Raw genomic sequence first — 14,766 nt, forward strand, 5'->3', positions numbered from 1 at the left:
TTAAAAATCATGTAAATATTTACAATAGCCACAGGGTGAAAGCAACACAAGTGTCCATTGATGGATGAATGGATGCAAAATGTGGTACATACATACAATGAAATATTATTCAGCTAGAAAAAGGAAGAACATTCTGACACATGCTACAACATGGATGAACTTTGAGGAGACCATGGTAAGTGCAATAAGCCAGATATGAAAAGACAAATAGTGCATAAGTCTACTTACAAGAGGCACTTAGAGTAGTCAAATTCATAGAGACAGAAAGTAGAATAGTGGTTGCCAGGGGCTGGGATGGGTAGAGATGAGGAGTTAGTGTTTAATGGGATGGAGTTTCAGTTGGGAAGATGGAAAAGTTCTGGAGATAAACGGTGTTGATGGTTGCACAACAATGTGAATGTACTTAACGCCACCATGCTTTATTATTATTTTTATTTTTTCAGAAAAGTGATTCATTAGGGGGAGGGAGAGAGAGAGAGAGAGAGAGAGAGAAGAGGAGGAGGGAGAGAGAGAGAGAAGGAACTCCCATGCTGTCATGGGAGGGGCCCCCATGCTTTATACCAGTGGTCCCTAACCTTTTTGGCACCAGGGACCGGTTTCATTGAAGACAATTATTCCATGGATGGGGATAGGGGAGTAATGGTTTTGGGATGAAACTGTTCCACCTCAGATCATCAAGCATTAGTTAGATTCTCATAAGGAGCATGCAACTTAGATGTCTCCCATGTGCAGTTCACAACAGGGTTTGTGCTCCTATGAGAATCTAATGCCACCGCTGATCTGACTGGAGGTAGGGCTCAAGTGGTGATGCTTCTCACCCACCCCTCACCTCTGGCAGAGCAGCTCTGGTCTCAACAGGCCACAGACTGGTACCGGTCTGTACTGATCTGCAGCCTAGGAGTTGGGGACTCTTACCTCATATGGAAAATGGCTAAAATTGTAAAATTTTATATTATCTATATTTTGTTACAATTTAAAAAATAAAAATTAAAAAAATATGTAAAAAGGAAGTAGGGCCCTCTCAAACAAGGGCAGGGTTTGTGTGTTCTTGGCCATGTCCTGTTAGAAACATTATTCCAGTAATAAAGTTAAAAACAAATGGTGTTCTTTAAAATTTTAAATATGTAATACTTTAAGAAGATAATAAAAAGCTCAATTGATGAAGTTTTCTGTACTTCAACTGACTCTACTTTTTTTTTTTTTTTTTTTTTTTTTTTTTTTTTTTTTTTTTTTTTTTTTTTTTTTTTTTTTTTTTTTTTTTTTTTTTTGAGATGGAGTCTTGCTTGTTGCCCAGGCTGGAGTACAATGGTGCAATCTTGGTTCACTGCAACCTCTGCCCCTCAGGTTCAAGCAATTCTCTTTTCTCAGTGCTCCAAGTAGCTGGAACTACAGGTGCACGCCACCATGCCTGGTGAATTTTTGTATTTTCACTAGAGACAGGGTTTCACTATGTTGGCCAGGTTGGTCTCAAACTCGTGACCTCATGATCTGCCTGCCTCAGCCTCCCAAAATGCTGGAATTACAGCCTTGGCCTTCTAAAGTGCTGGGAGTACAGTGTAAGCCACTGCACCCAGCCTTAACTGACTCTGATTTCTATGAATCAAGTTTAAAGCTAAGACAAAACTAAAGAAGAAATGCAGAACGTTTTTTTTAAAGTAGGCTACAAATGAGTAAAAAGCTATAGCAAAACAATGCGACATCAGGCAATGCAGTTAAAATATATATGCCACAGTTAGTCTTTATGTGTATAGTCTGTGCATACCTTTTGATGACCCTTCAAAGAGTTTCTCTGGTTATCTAAGTATGATACTTTGCCTCTTGTAAGTGGTGGGTTGGCTACGCATAAGCAGTAGAAGGTGAAATCCAGCACCCTACCCTATCCTTAAAGTTCCAATTAGGCAACAAACTTTCTCTCTCATAAAACCAGCTCACCAGGTAGGATAGACCACAAGCTCTGTAATTAGTAGCAATATGGTTTTCAGAAAAATACATAAAGGTTATAATTCAAAGCCGAGATCAACATTTGTAACAAAGTGGCACTCCGTCACAAATTTGTTACTGAATAGCCAAGATTGAAGAGACTCAGGAAATTTGACACTCCATGGCCCCAGGGTCCTGATGCTGGCCACCTGGACTCCTAGAAATGACAGACATTATAGCTGTCATTGCAGGAGATTAAAGACACCTGGATCAAAGCCAAAGAAGATGACAGAGCAGACAGAACGGTTTTAGTCCATTTCAAGTTAGTTTGCTGCATAGATTTGTTATGGGAGGACGAGATTTAACTTTGAGAATTTTTAAGAACAGAGTAGCACGTCGTCATCACGCAAACACCTAATAGCTGAACTGAAATGCAGACCGCATTTCATAAGGAATAAGGGATAACCCCTGGTCAAATTGTCAGAGGCGTTTGAAGAGTGACCCTATCTTGAACAGGGGCTGGGTAAAATAAGGCTGAGACCTACTGGGCTGCATTCCCAGGAGGTTAGGTATTCTAAGTCACAGAAAGAGATAGGAGGTCAGCACAAGATACAGGTCACAAGGACCTTGCTGACAGGACGCTGTAAAGAAGAAGCTGGCCGAACCCCACCAAAACCAAGATGACAAAGTCATCTAGTCATCCTCACTACTTATTATACACGAATTATAATACATTAGCATGCCACAAGAAACTCCCACTGGTGCCATGACAGTTTACAGATGCCACAGCAACTTTAGGAAGTTACCATATATAATCTAAAAGCGGGGGAACCCTCAGTTCCCAGCATAGTCCGTCCCTTTCCCGGAGATCTTATGAATAATCTACCCCTTGTTTAGCATATAACCAAGAAATAACTGTAGGTATACTCAGTTGCTCATGTCCTCGCCCCGCCTATGGAGTAGTCGTTCTTTTATTTCTTTTTAAATAAACTTGCTTTCACTTTATGGACTCGCCCTGAATTCTTTCTTGCAGGAGGTCCAAGAACCCTCTCTTTGGGTCTGGATCAGGATCCCCTTCCCATAATAAAATGAAGGAAAATAACTAACTTTGTACGCCTACTACGTGCTAAATGATTTCTCAGACAATATCTTATTTAAATATTTCTAAATGCTTTGATGATAATGGAGATGGCCTTCTGGACCCCAAAAGCGCACTGCCTCTTAGTCCCAAATCAATGTGGAAAATATCCAGTTTGTGGAATAGAGGGGCAGTAAGTAAAAAAGAAAAAGAACAGCAAAGAAGGAAAGGGATACATGAAAAAAGTATCATACTTAGATAATCAGATCTTTTTCAGCCAACCAAAGTAAGACTTCTTTTTTAACTGCAGGTTTACAAGTAACCAAAACTCAGGAAATAACTCCTGGAAGCTAACAAACTTAGCAGTGAAAAACAGGCGCGTCCAGTAACACCCGAAAAACACGTGGCGGGGGTGGGGCATCCGGTCGCAATAACAGGTGAGACTCTAAGTCCCATCATTCCCTTAGGCAGCCAAGCCGGGCTGTTGAGGGCTAGCTGGCGCACTGCATGCTGGGACCTGTGGTTTCAGCACGTGCGCCTCCCCGTGGGTTTGCGACGTTTAGCGACTATTGCGCCTGCGCCAGCGCCGGCTGCGAGGCTGGGGCCGTGGCTGCTGGTGCCGGGTGATGCTAGGCGGCTTCCTGGGCTCCAGGCTGTTGCGGGGTGTAGGTGGGAGTCGCGGACGGTTTGGGGCACGAGGTGTCCGCGAAGGTGGCGAAGCCATGGCTGCAGGGGAGAGCATGGCTCAGCGGATGGTGTGGGTGGACTTGGAGGTGAGTGAGGTCGGCGGGGGCTTTGGGGAGGCGAGTGAGGTTTGGCGCGTGGGACAGAGGAGCCGAGCCGGTCCGGGGAGAGCGGAGGGGGTCTGGATCTCAGGTGTGGCAGGTGAGCCTGGCCGGACCGGGGCGGAGCCGGGCAAGTCCGGGGGCAGGAGTCCTGCGGGTGCTGGGCGCCGTGCTGGGCTGTGGGGCTTCTTTCCACAGGGGAGGAGTCCCCCGTGTGGCACCCTCTCCTTCCTACCCCTCCTCCCAGATGTGGACTTTCCTAACGCTCTGGCGTCTCTGGGGTTGGGTCACTGGAGTGGGGGCGGGGGCAGCGGCTCTGTTCCCAGCCTCCCCTTGCTAAATCCTTAAAGGACCCTAGGTTGTTAGAGCCAGACGGGACGCCGGGGATGACTCAGCCTTACCCCTCATTCCATAAGTGAGAACATTGAGGCCCACAGAGAGGATTAAACTCATTCAAGGTCGTGCTGTTAGTGAGAGTTTGGGTTGGGACCAGAACCCAGTTCCTGTCTTTTCAGGCTTTCCTTGCCCGAACCAAGGGCTCCTCCCTCCGTTGAGCCTCAGTTTTCTCCTGTATGAAGTGAGGATAATAACAGTAGTTTTTCCATTAGATTGTGAAGATCAAGTGGTGTAATTAATGTGAAAACTTTGTAAACTCTGCAGAGATGTGGTGGTGTTAGCTATGTAACTCTTCGAAAACTGAGCGATGTCAGCACTCAGTTTTACTTACTTTGCATCTGTGCCGGAGTAGAACCTCAGTGCTTGACAAATAGCAGGCCCTTGGTAGATGTTTGTTGAATAAGCGAGGACTTGTATTTAGTACCTTCAGTAGTTGCCTGAGGAGCATTCTTCTGTTTTGGCTTTGGGTTGCAAGCTGAAAATGTTTGAGGGAATTCGTGTTAAATAAACTTGGGTAAAAGAGGCCAGGACCATGGTTCTGTGTGTGTTATATATTTATTTTTACTTGCAGATGACAGGATTGGACATTGAGAAGGACCAGATTATTGAGATGGCCTGTCTGATAACTGACTCTGATCTCAACATTTTGGCTGAAGTAGGTGATGCCATGTAATACAGTCCTACTTTTTAAAGGGCACTGGAAATCTAACTGTCGTTTTTTCCAGCTTCTTTATTTAAAAAATAAGAAAGTCGAGTTCCATATACATTAAGGTAATAGGCTAGGTCTTGGTAGGGGTGGTACTAGAACCAAAGTAATCCATCTCACAGCCTAGTGAAAAACTAATTAAAATTTTTTTTTTTAATTAACCATGCCAGAACTTTACAGAAACATAAACTCTGTCATTTACTGAGAGCTTTCTGTATGCCAGGTACAGTTTCTAAGTGCTTTATGTGTCTTTGTTCTTAGTTCTTACAGTAACTATAAGTTAGGTATTGTTATAATGCACATTTGATAGATGAGGACATTTGAGCATAGAGATGTTGGGTAATTTGTCTGAGGCCCCAGTGGCTATTTGTTGGGGGAGTCAGTAGTTTAACTCAGGCTTTCTCAGTAAGTTGCTCTAACCAGGAAGACAGTCAACTGTCCTCCCATCAGATTTGGTGACTCATGCCAGTGTTTATGTCTTTATATCATAAGCGTGACTTGAACTCGACTCCATATATCCAATTCTGCCTTTTCAACTTAGACATGTGATGCTTCTAGATCTATATTAAGATTTTAGGCCCTGCACGGTGGCTCACGCCTGTAATCCCAGCACTTTGGGAGGCCGAGGCGGGTGGATCATGAGGTCAGGAATTCGAGACCAGCCTAACCAACAGGGTGAAACCCCATTTCTACTAAAAATACAAAAAAAAGAATTATCCGGGTGTGGTGGTGCGCACCTGTAATCCCAGCGACTCGGTAGGCTGAGGCAGGAGAATTGCTTGAACCCAGGAGGCGGAGGTTGCAGTGAGCTGAGATCCTGCCACTGTACTCTAGCCTGTCTAGCCTGGGTGACAGAGTGAGACTCCATCTCAAGAAAAAAAAAGAAAGATTTTAGAATTTCTGTTAATGCACACCCATAGTGTTCTCTTGTTGACAGATTGACATGATTAAGGTTTTTGCATACTACTTTCATCTGAAACATTTAGCAAAACAAAACACACCTGCTGCATTTTAACCACTCATGAAACATTTAATAAGGATGTGACACCATCTGGTACGGGGTGAAATCCCTGAACTTGAATAATTCTGTTATATACTGTCAGCAGTATGCAGAGCCGTTAAGAAACTCCAGAATAGGAACAAAATAGGGATGTTTGTGGAAAAGAGAATCTTGTTAAAATAAGTTCCCAGAGGGTAGCATTGATATATTACTGGCACTGGATAGATTTTGTAAATCTGCAGTTAACGCTTTCATTTGTTTTGCCGTGTAGATAAAAGAGGTGAGGGCGTTTTTATTGATGAATGACTGCATTTGTGGAGTACCAGGCTTATCCTCCCTATACATCAGCTGTAGGAGAATCATGAGAAGTAGTATTTCTCATTGTAACAACTTTTTTAAAACTTTGTATAAAGCCCTGAGTTTTAGATTTGGTTGTTTATTTTTCCTGTTACTTGGGATTTACTGGAGATGAATAGTGAAGTGTCTTTATTTTATCAGCCTAACTTACCCTTGGCTGAAGAAGAGTGTTTCCTTTAGACTGTTGATATAATGTGAAATACTGACAGTTTAATGGACTGGTAGGTTGATACGTACCCTGGAGGAAATTTGGGTATGTATTCACACAGCTGCAGATGAATGCTGCATTTGTAAATGAACTAAGTCAGATGAGGATAAAGTGTTATTTGTTTATTTTTTTAAAGCTTAGCGGCTGTCAGTTCTGTAGTATGTTTTATTCTTTTCTAAGAGTCTGAGAAAAATGTTTTATGCTGGTGGAAGAACAGGCATCCTACTCTGAAAATTTTTCTGTAGGTATAGTCTCTTGGCTAGCTAAACTGGGATATAGAATAGGTATCTAGCATTAGATTTGTAGTAGTTCAATTTTTCCATCATTGCTAGGTTTTTTTTTTTTGTTTTTTTTTAATCATTTTCATGTGTTTGGGTTTTCTTTTTCCTTCCTATCATAAAACATCATATGTTATTCAAGCAACAATGTTTTGTTTCTCTGCAGAGATTGCCAACACCAGTTTTCTTGTTTGGCTAAACCTCCTTTTTAGTTGTTGGATGTTCAGGCATATTTTAATTAGATTCTAGCCATTCCTTTCAGTGACTGTGAACTGTTTTTTTCTGCCTTAGTAGTAATAATACCTTTGATTTATAGAGTACTTTTCTACCAGAGAGTTCCAAGAGCTCATATCTATAATTTCTTTTATCCTGTTAACATTCCTGTGAGGGAAAGGGTACAGTTTATTATCACTATCTTACAGAGGGAGAAGCTAAGGTAACTTGCTTTAATGCCACAGCCACTGTCACTGCCAGGACTGTATCTGAGAGACTCACACTTGGATGTTCTGTGAACTGAAGCTGGGAATTTGACAGCCACTCTGTGTGTGTGTGTGTGTTTCAGATGTCACCAATTACCTCTTAAAAATTTTTTTTAAATATAAAAATACTGTTAAACAGTGTACCTATCCAAAGTTTATGTATAGTAAACTATTGGATTTTTGTCCTATTCTCTTGCCCCATCTTACTCCAAGTTTATGTATTGTTTTGATATTTTGTATACATATATAAATGCGTTGTTTTGAAAACAAGTGTAAATGAAATCATATGTATGCATATATGGTTTTGCAATTGCTGTTTTACTTGACAATATACTTTTTTTTTTTTTTTGAGGTAGGGTCTCACCCTGTTAACCAGGCTGGAGTGCAGTGGCATGATCATAGTTCACTGTAACTTCAACCTCCTGGGATCAAGTGATCTTCCTGACTCAGCCTTCCTGTGTGCCACCATGCCCGGCTTATTATTATTATTATTTTTTTAAGTTTTGTAGAAATGAGGTCTTGCTATGTTGCCTGGACTGGCCTTGAACTCCTGGCCTCAAGTAATCCTCCCACAAAGCTGGGATTACTATGCCTGGCCTAGACACTTTTCAAAATGAACTCATAATCAAGGGTTGACTGACTTTTCTGGAAAGGGCAAAATATTAAATAGTTTAGGCTTTGAGTGCAGAAGCGTGGGGCCATAGTTTGCTGGCCCTTGATAGATATGTGTCATCTATTTATAGGCATTTGAGTTTTCAGCCGTGTGTGTGTGTGTTTGTGTGTTGTATTTTGCCTTAATAAATAAACAGTGCTGGAATGAAGGAGGAACACTTTTAAAGTATCCTTCCCTCTTACTTTCTCTGATATGTATATTTAGTCCTTAAAACAGCTTAAACTTTCTCTTTGAAAGTAAGGTTATTCCTGTTGGTTCTTGGTGACTAATGGCGTTTCCCATCCACAGGGTCCTAACCTGATTATAAAACAACCAGATGAGTTGCTGGACAACATGTCAGATTGGTGTAAGGAGCATCACGGGAAGGTAACATAACCAAATAACAGGATTGCTGCTTTGGGGATCAGTAACAAGCTTGTTGCTCCCACATCTGAATCTGATACCATTGTTGGATGGTATTTTTAAAAGGGTTAGAGAAGATTGCTTGGCAAGCCTGGGAAACTGCTTGCTTGCTTACTTTTCATCTTTGGGACCTCTCGAGATCACCTTCTCCTGAATGCCCTCTTTTTTTCTCTCCTACATTCAGTCTGTCGCGAACGCATTGTGGATTGTCAAGTATTTCTCAAGTCAGTCTTTTGGATGAGGTTAGACATCAACTTTCAGAGAAGGGGGATTGCTACTCTCCTGTTAATAGTTGTTTCTTCCCAGAGGTTAATATCCTTGGACTTTGAACACCATCTTATTTGACTGTGGAAACACTATTAACAATCAGGATCATAACTTATTTGGCTTGGATTCTTTAAGAAAAAATTGGCGCAAAGATGGCAGTTTCAATTTGAACTTGAGCTCTAAAACTGGTCTATTTGTGGTTATATTTGCCCATTTTTAAAGTGAAGTTTCATTTCTGGATGCCTTTGAAAACTGACTTCACATGTGTTTCTGCTGGGGGGCTGGGGATTCTCTCTTGCAGTCTGGTCTTACCAAGGCAGTGAAGGAGAGTACAATTACATTGCAGCAGGCAGAGTATGAATTTCTGTCCTTTGTACGACAGCAGACTCCTCCGGGGCTCTGTCCGCTTGCAGGTAAAATCCAATCCTGTGTATATCTTATAGTCTTCCATATGTAGTGGTTCAAGAGACTGCAGTTCCAGAAAGACCAGCTGAGACCATCCATGTCTTCCACTTACCCTGCTTTGGGTTACACATCTTACTTTTCTGTTCAAGTTTCTTTGTATAGTTTAATATCATGAGTATTGGGAAAATGCCCTGAAACCTGACGAGATCTGGGAAACACAAACTTACTCAATAAAAATTTTCCCCATATTTTTATTATGGAAAAATTTCACATGCACAGAAAAGTGGATTTAGTAATTGTTTTTTGAGACAGAGTTTCACTCTTCTTGCCCAAGCTGGAGTGCAATGGCATCATCTTGGCTCAGTGCAACCTCCGCTTTCTGGGTTCAAGCGATTCTCCTGCCTCAGCCTCCCGAGTAACTGGGATTACATATGTGGACCACCATGCCCAGCTAATTTTTTTTGTATTTTTAGTAGAAATGGGGATCCACCATGTTAGCCAGGCTGGTCTCGAACTCCTGAACTCAGGTGATCTGCCTGCCTCGGCCTCCCAAAGTGCAGGGATTACAGGCATGACCCACCGTGGCTGGCCAATTTAGAAATTGTTAACCTTGTGGCATGTTTGTTTTTCCTATTTTTTGTTGGACATTTTAGAGTAAATTGCAGGCATCATGACACTTCATTCCTAAATACTTCATCAAACATGTCCTAAGAATAAAGACGTTTTCTTATGTATTACAACGTCATTGCATTGAAGAGAATTAAACATTATTCAGTATCATATGATATCTAGTCCACATTAGATGTTTCAAAATATTGAGTTGTTTTTCAACCAGTCAAGGCTCATGCATTTCATTAATTATGTCTCTTTAGTCTTGTCGCGTAAAACTTTCCACCTATTGTTTTTTCCCCTGTGACACTGACTTTCTAAAGAGACCAGGCCTGTTCTATCAGAATTTTTAAAGGGGTGACATTGCCAGAGGGAAGTTAATGTTCTCTGAAGGTGTATGTTCCTTTGTATATGAAAGTTGATGTGGTAACTAACACTCTTCTTAAACGTTTATAAAATTAAGTTTTGGCATTAAGTACTAGAGCATATATTGTGTAAATGTCTCCCAGTCAATGGGGCTGATATCTGTTTTAAAGGTCTCATTTAAAATTTAGTATTTTTCATATACATTTTTGGAAATATGAATGTGCATATGATTTGTTTAAAAATTTGGATTGTAAATAAAGGTTTATCTACCTATGTGGTTCAGTTAAATTTTTATTGTTAAGTGGTGTGAATTCTGTGACACTGGGAGGAAGTTTGCTTATCTAGTATGACCTTAAAAAGTAACAAATAGATTTGTGCGTTATATCAAACATGTGGAATGATAGATTTGTCCTTCTGTTCATGAGAGGTCATTAAAAAATTTATAATAAGCTAAACTGACTTGGAAATCTGTACTTGTAAACTAATCACATATACCCAAACCAGACTTAGAAATATAGAGGTGCTTTTAGGAATTGTTTGAATTTTAAAAAATCATCACCATTTCTAATACATTTTATGAATTTTGATATCCTGTTGTATACTACTAGAAATACAGAGATGCAGTATGCTTCATGTCTTTCTAGGAAATTCAGTTCATGCAGATAAGAAGTTTCTTGACAAATACATGCCCCAGTTCATGAAACATCTTCATTATAGAATAATTGATGTGAGCACTGTTAAAGAACTGTGCAGGTAAGGGCTATATTTAGGATCCATTAAATTACCTCATTTAGCATGTTTTAATTGAGAATTTGTAGAAAGTAATTGGTTAGAGCTGTAGTACTAAGGGAGCCAAGTGGGTTTCTATCTTCCTCATCCGATTCTTGCTTGTATAGGACCTTAACTTATCCTGGACTGGTGAGAATTGGGAGAAACAGTGTCAGAAGTCTTCCATATAATGTTAATTAATCCTCAAAATTTATTGAGTGCTTATTTTGTGCCAGGCATTGGCTTATCTACTGGGAACATACAGATGAAAAGCTCTTAAGTACCTTAGAATGTAGTGGATCGACATATGTGTAAAAAACACACCCTAAAAATGTACTCTATCATGACTGCTATAGTGAAAATGTGCATAGATACTATTGAGGTCACAAGGGAAGCAGCACCTAACTGTGCTGGAGCAGGAGGAGTGGGGAGCCAGAGAAACCTTTTCATAGGAAGGAAACAGTTTTTAAATTGAGATTTGAAGAAGAATGAAAGTTTTCCAGGCATTTTATTGAGGAGAGAGCATTCAGAGAGAGCATACAGAAGTAGAAGAATGTGAGGGAGGAGGAAGCTAAGGCAAGATGTGTTCTGGGAATCACAAACCATTTAGTAGTGCTGGGGTGCAAAGCATGAGGTTGGAGAAGGTGGGAGGTGTAAAGCCTCAGGGGCTTGTATGCCATGCCAGTGAAATTCACTGTGGTCTTGCAAGGAATGGGGTTCCTTTGAGAAAGTGGAGGTAGAAGAGTGAGTGATATGATTCCATCATTTTGATTCATATTAATAATCAGGATGCTATTGATGTGAATGTGTTAGATAGAAGTATTAGATAGAAAGGAGCCTTTTCTGCCACCTTGGAGAGAAGAGTGAACTGGAGAAACGGCAGGGTGTGGAAGTGAGTGGCTTGGAGATAAAACTGTGACAGGGTCATTGACAGACATTCAATGCTCGAATGAGGTGGTGTGAAAAGGAAGAGGTATAATGTGATCCTGATGTTTCTAGTCTGGGCAGCTTTGGTGGATGATGGCACTGTTCAAATAAAAAGGAGAAGAGAAGAGGAAGAGTAGATATGGAGGATAGGGCATGGGAGGTACTCAGGATGATGGGTGTGGTTTGACATATGTTGAATTGGAAGTGTCTGGTAGATTTTTAGATAGAGATGTCTAGCAGGTAGTTGCATATCCATGACAGAAACTCAAGGGAGGGTTGGGCTGGATTTTCATATTTAGCAATCTTATACACTGTTGAGCTGCTTATAGAGAATAGGTAGAAGAAAGAGAGGAGAGGGTGGAAGATAGAGGCCCTGGCAAAGAGGCAACTTGAGAATCATAACACAGTTGCCATTTTCAATGTTAATGGATTACTTGAAGGAGGTGATTGTTCAGTGTATTTGAGACAGCTTCCTTTGAGAGTTCCATTTCTGCTGTGTATAGACGCTGGTATCCAGAAGAGTATGAATTTGCACCAAAGAAGGCTGCTTCTCATAGGTAAGTTTGAGTTCTACCAAGCGCTTTCCAGTCTGACACACACTTAACTCCCAAATTCCTGACTGCTTGAAATAATATCCCTTAACTCTTTTTCCTCGGGGAAAAGACAAAGTTTGACTAGCATAATGATAACATTCTTTTACTGTTAGGAATTCTGGTAGGATTCCAGTGTTCCATTCTGAGAGGGTTATATAGCTTTTATTGCTGTTGTAAAACTCTTAGATAACTTGGTTTATAGGTATGATGAAACAATCTGTAATCTTTTCTTCCCACAGAAAATATGGACTTGCAGCCATTTGAAATGAGAACACTTTGTGTACGATTGTATAATATAGTTCTCTACTTTGACACTTGTTATACTTTTTCTGATTGTTTCTTTTATGTCTGGAGCCTTAGGTACAAGTAGACAAGGAATTGAAAGATCTTGTATATTCATGTGTCCTATACTGGTTCTTTTCTTTTTGATTTTGTAATCTTTCAGGAGAAACATGAAACCCAGTGGAAGGTTTAGCAGCTGGCTTCTAAGGGTGGCATTTGTTAAACCATCTATTGAGCCCCTGTGATGTGCCTTGTACAGTTCTAGGCAAACAGAGGGAGACCAATTCCTAAGAGTCTGGCATTCTCATGTTATTTTATTGGGCGTCTATAGACTGTAGCACAGCCATATAAGGCCTAGAATACCTTATGTGAAATAACTGGGGTATGTTTTGGATTTCAGAATTTTTCAGATTTTACAAAGGTAATACTACGCCTGTGTGGTTTATTATCTTGTAGCATCCGTAACAAGGTTTGAGAAGCAGCCCATAATAAAACGTGTAGATATTTCTGCAGTGAAACACATGTATATTCACACCAAATGGCATAACTAATGATGACTGTCAGTAGCCTCACGTTAAGATTGCTCAGGTTTGACTACATAATAGGTTATACTATGGGTTTTCAGGTATGTTTTAGATTTTAGTTTTGTGGTTAGGAAATTGTGTGCTTTTATTTAGCCAGAGGCTGTAATTTTGGCAGCTTCGGCTCTGATCCAAGACCTGGGAAGAAAGCAGATTGTTGCCTTAGCCACACAAATAACTGTCATAAAACTCTTGCACTAAAATTTGTGCAGGGTATTTTCTAGAAGTGGCCCTTGGCCCATCATTCAGAGCTTATTGATTTACTTGCACACTGTTCTAATAATCTTGGTTACCTGATTTCTCAGACTACAACAGATGAGAAACAACATGTTGGAAGAGAAGAAAGGCTCTTAGATGGAGGCAGGCTGCCACTGATTATAGCACAAATCACCACGAGGGAGGAGGTAGATCCTCTTGTATGGTTAGGTACTGTTTGATAATTGATGTTTATTATGATGGCTGAATCATGAGTTATGTTCAAATATGTCAGTCTATTTTGTTCAGGGGCATCATTCAGTATTGTGCAGTGTTTCTCAAACTGTGTTCCATGAGCCGTTTATAAGTACTCTGCAAATGTGAGAGATTAAGTTTTAGAAATATTGTGTGTATAGTACAGCTTCCTTTTGGGAATTCATAATATATATTAGTATATTAAATGCTTTGCAAAGAATTTTCGTAAAAAGTTTAATCTAGTTTTTCCTAAACTTATTTGACCCTGGAATTGTAATTTTCTCCCTGTGGAACATGTCACCATCTTTTGGAACAATTTGGGAAGCTTTAATCTTTCATATTCTACAATTTTTTTTTTTTTTGTCAAAAGTTTTTAAAAAACAAAACATTTAAAGAAAATTGCTTTACTGAAATGTTCTACTTTTGATGATACTAGATAGTGGCATTTATAGTAGCACCCATTGTTCTTAAGTCATTTTTTAAAAGTTGTTCTTTTAAAATGATTTTCATCTTCTGGTTTTGGACAGTTCATTCAGTGTGGTATGTTTGCTTATAGGGCACTGGATGACATTAGTGAAAGCATCAAAGAACTTCAGTTTTACCGAAATAACATCTTCAAGAAAAAGACAGATGAAAAGAAGAGGAAAATTATAGAAAATGGGGAAAATGAGAAGACCGTGAGTTGATGCCAGTTATCATGCTGCCACTGCATAGTTATCTGGAGGCAACCTCTGGTGGTTTTTTTTTGTTGTTTTTTTTTTTTTTTCACACTGATGGCCTGGCAGAGCACCTTCTTTCAGTTAACTTGCGTCTCCAGATTGATTACTCAAGCAGACAGCACATGAAATACTATTTTTCTCCTAATACGCTGTTTCCATTAAGACACAGCAGCTCCTTTGTAAGTACCAGGTCCCGTCCGTCCCTTGGTACATATATGCATTTGCTTTTAGACGATTTCTTTTGTTTAAATAAATAAATAAGTAAATAAATAAAGCTAGTTCTATTGAAATGCAAACCTTTTTGTACCATCTATTCTTTAGTAGTTTAATCATTGGGAAAAGATGGCTTTTTCATTTTGAAGTGATATGGCTAATGTTTAAACTCTTGTAATGCAATTAGGAATGGGTTAGTAAGTTCATGTCAAACAGGAGGTGAACATGTTTTGCTTTACAAATTAAGAATAGAATAACCGCAGATAGGTTTAAAGAAGCAGATTTGGGTTCATTGTTAGAGTTC

The 14,766-nt window shown here is 40.0% G+C and overlaps 1 protein-coding gene across 1 annotated transcript; it reads left to right on the top strand.

The window, feature by feature from the left end:
- The first annotated feature begins 3,486 nt into the window (after positions 1 to 3,486).
- REXO2 (RNA exonuclease 2) lies at positions 3,487 to 14,545 on the top strand. Its single transcript, XM_017523317.1, has 7 exons — positions 3,487 to 3,771; positions 4,751 to 4,834; positions 8,169 to 8,246; positions 8,851 to 8,962; positions 10,574 to 10,682; positions 12,128 to 12,181; positions 14,087 to 14,545. Exons 1-7 carry the CDS (start codon positions 3,625 to 3,627, stop codon positions 14,214 to 14,216), a joined length of 714 nt encoding a protein of 237 aa, XP_017378806.1. The 5' UTR covers positions 3,487 to 3,624; the 3' UTR covers positions 14,217 to 14,545.
- The last annotated feature ends 221 nt before the right edge of the window (positions 14,546 to 14,766 follow it).

Source organism: Cebus imitator, unplaced genomic scaffold (assembly GCF_001604975.1).
Source record: "Cebus imitator isolate Cc_AM_T3 unplaced genomic scaffold, Cebus_imitator-1.0 Scaffold28, whole genome shotgun sequence".
NCBI classification, from domain to species: domain Eukaryota; kingdom Metazoa; phylum Chordata; class Mammalia; order Primates; family Cebidae; genus Cebus; species Cebus imitator.

Bases quoted from the DNA above. Each gene is read 5' to 3' on its own strand.
- REXO2 (XM_017523317.1), top strand. From the start codon at position 3,625: ATGCTAGGCGGCTTCCTGGGCTCCAGGCTGTTGCGGGGTGTAGGTGGG. The intron at 10,683-12,127 runs GTAAGGGCTATA...TGCTGTGTATAG, and splicing joins ACTGTTAAAGAACTGTGCAG to ACGCTGGTATCCAGAAGAGT. The intron at 12,182-14,086 runs GTAAGTTTGAGT...GTTTGCTTATAG, and splicing joins AAGAAGGCTGCTTCTCATAG to GGCACTGGATGACATTAGTG.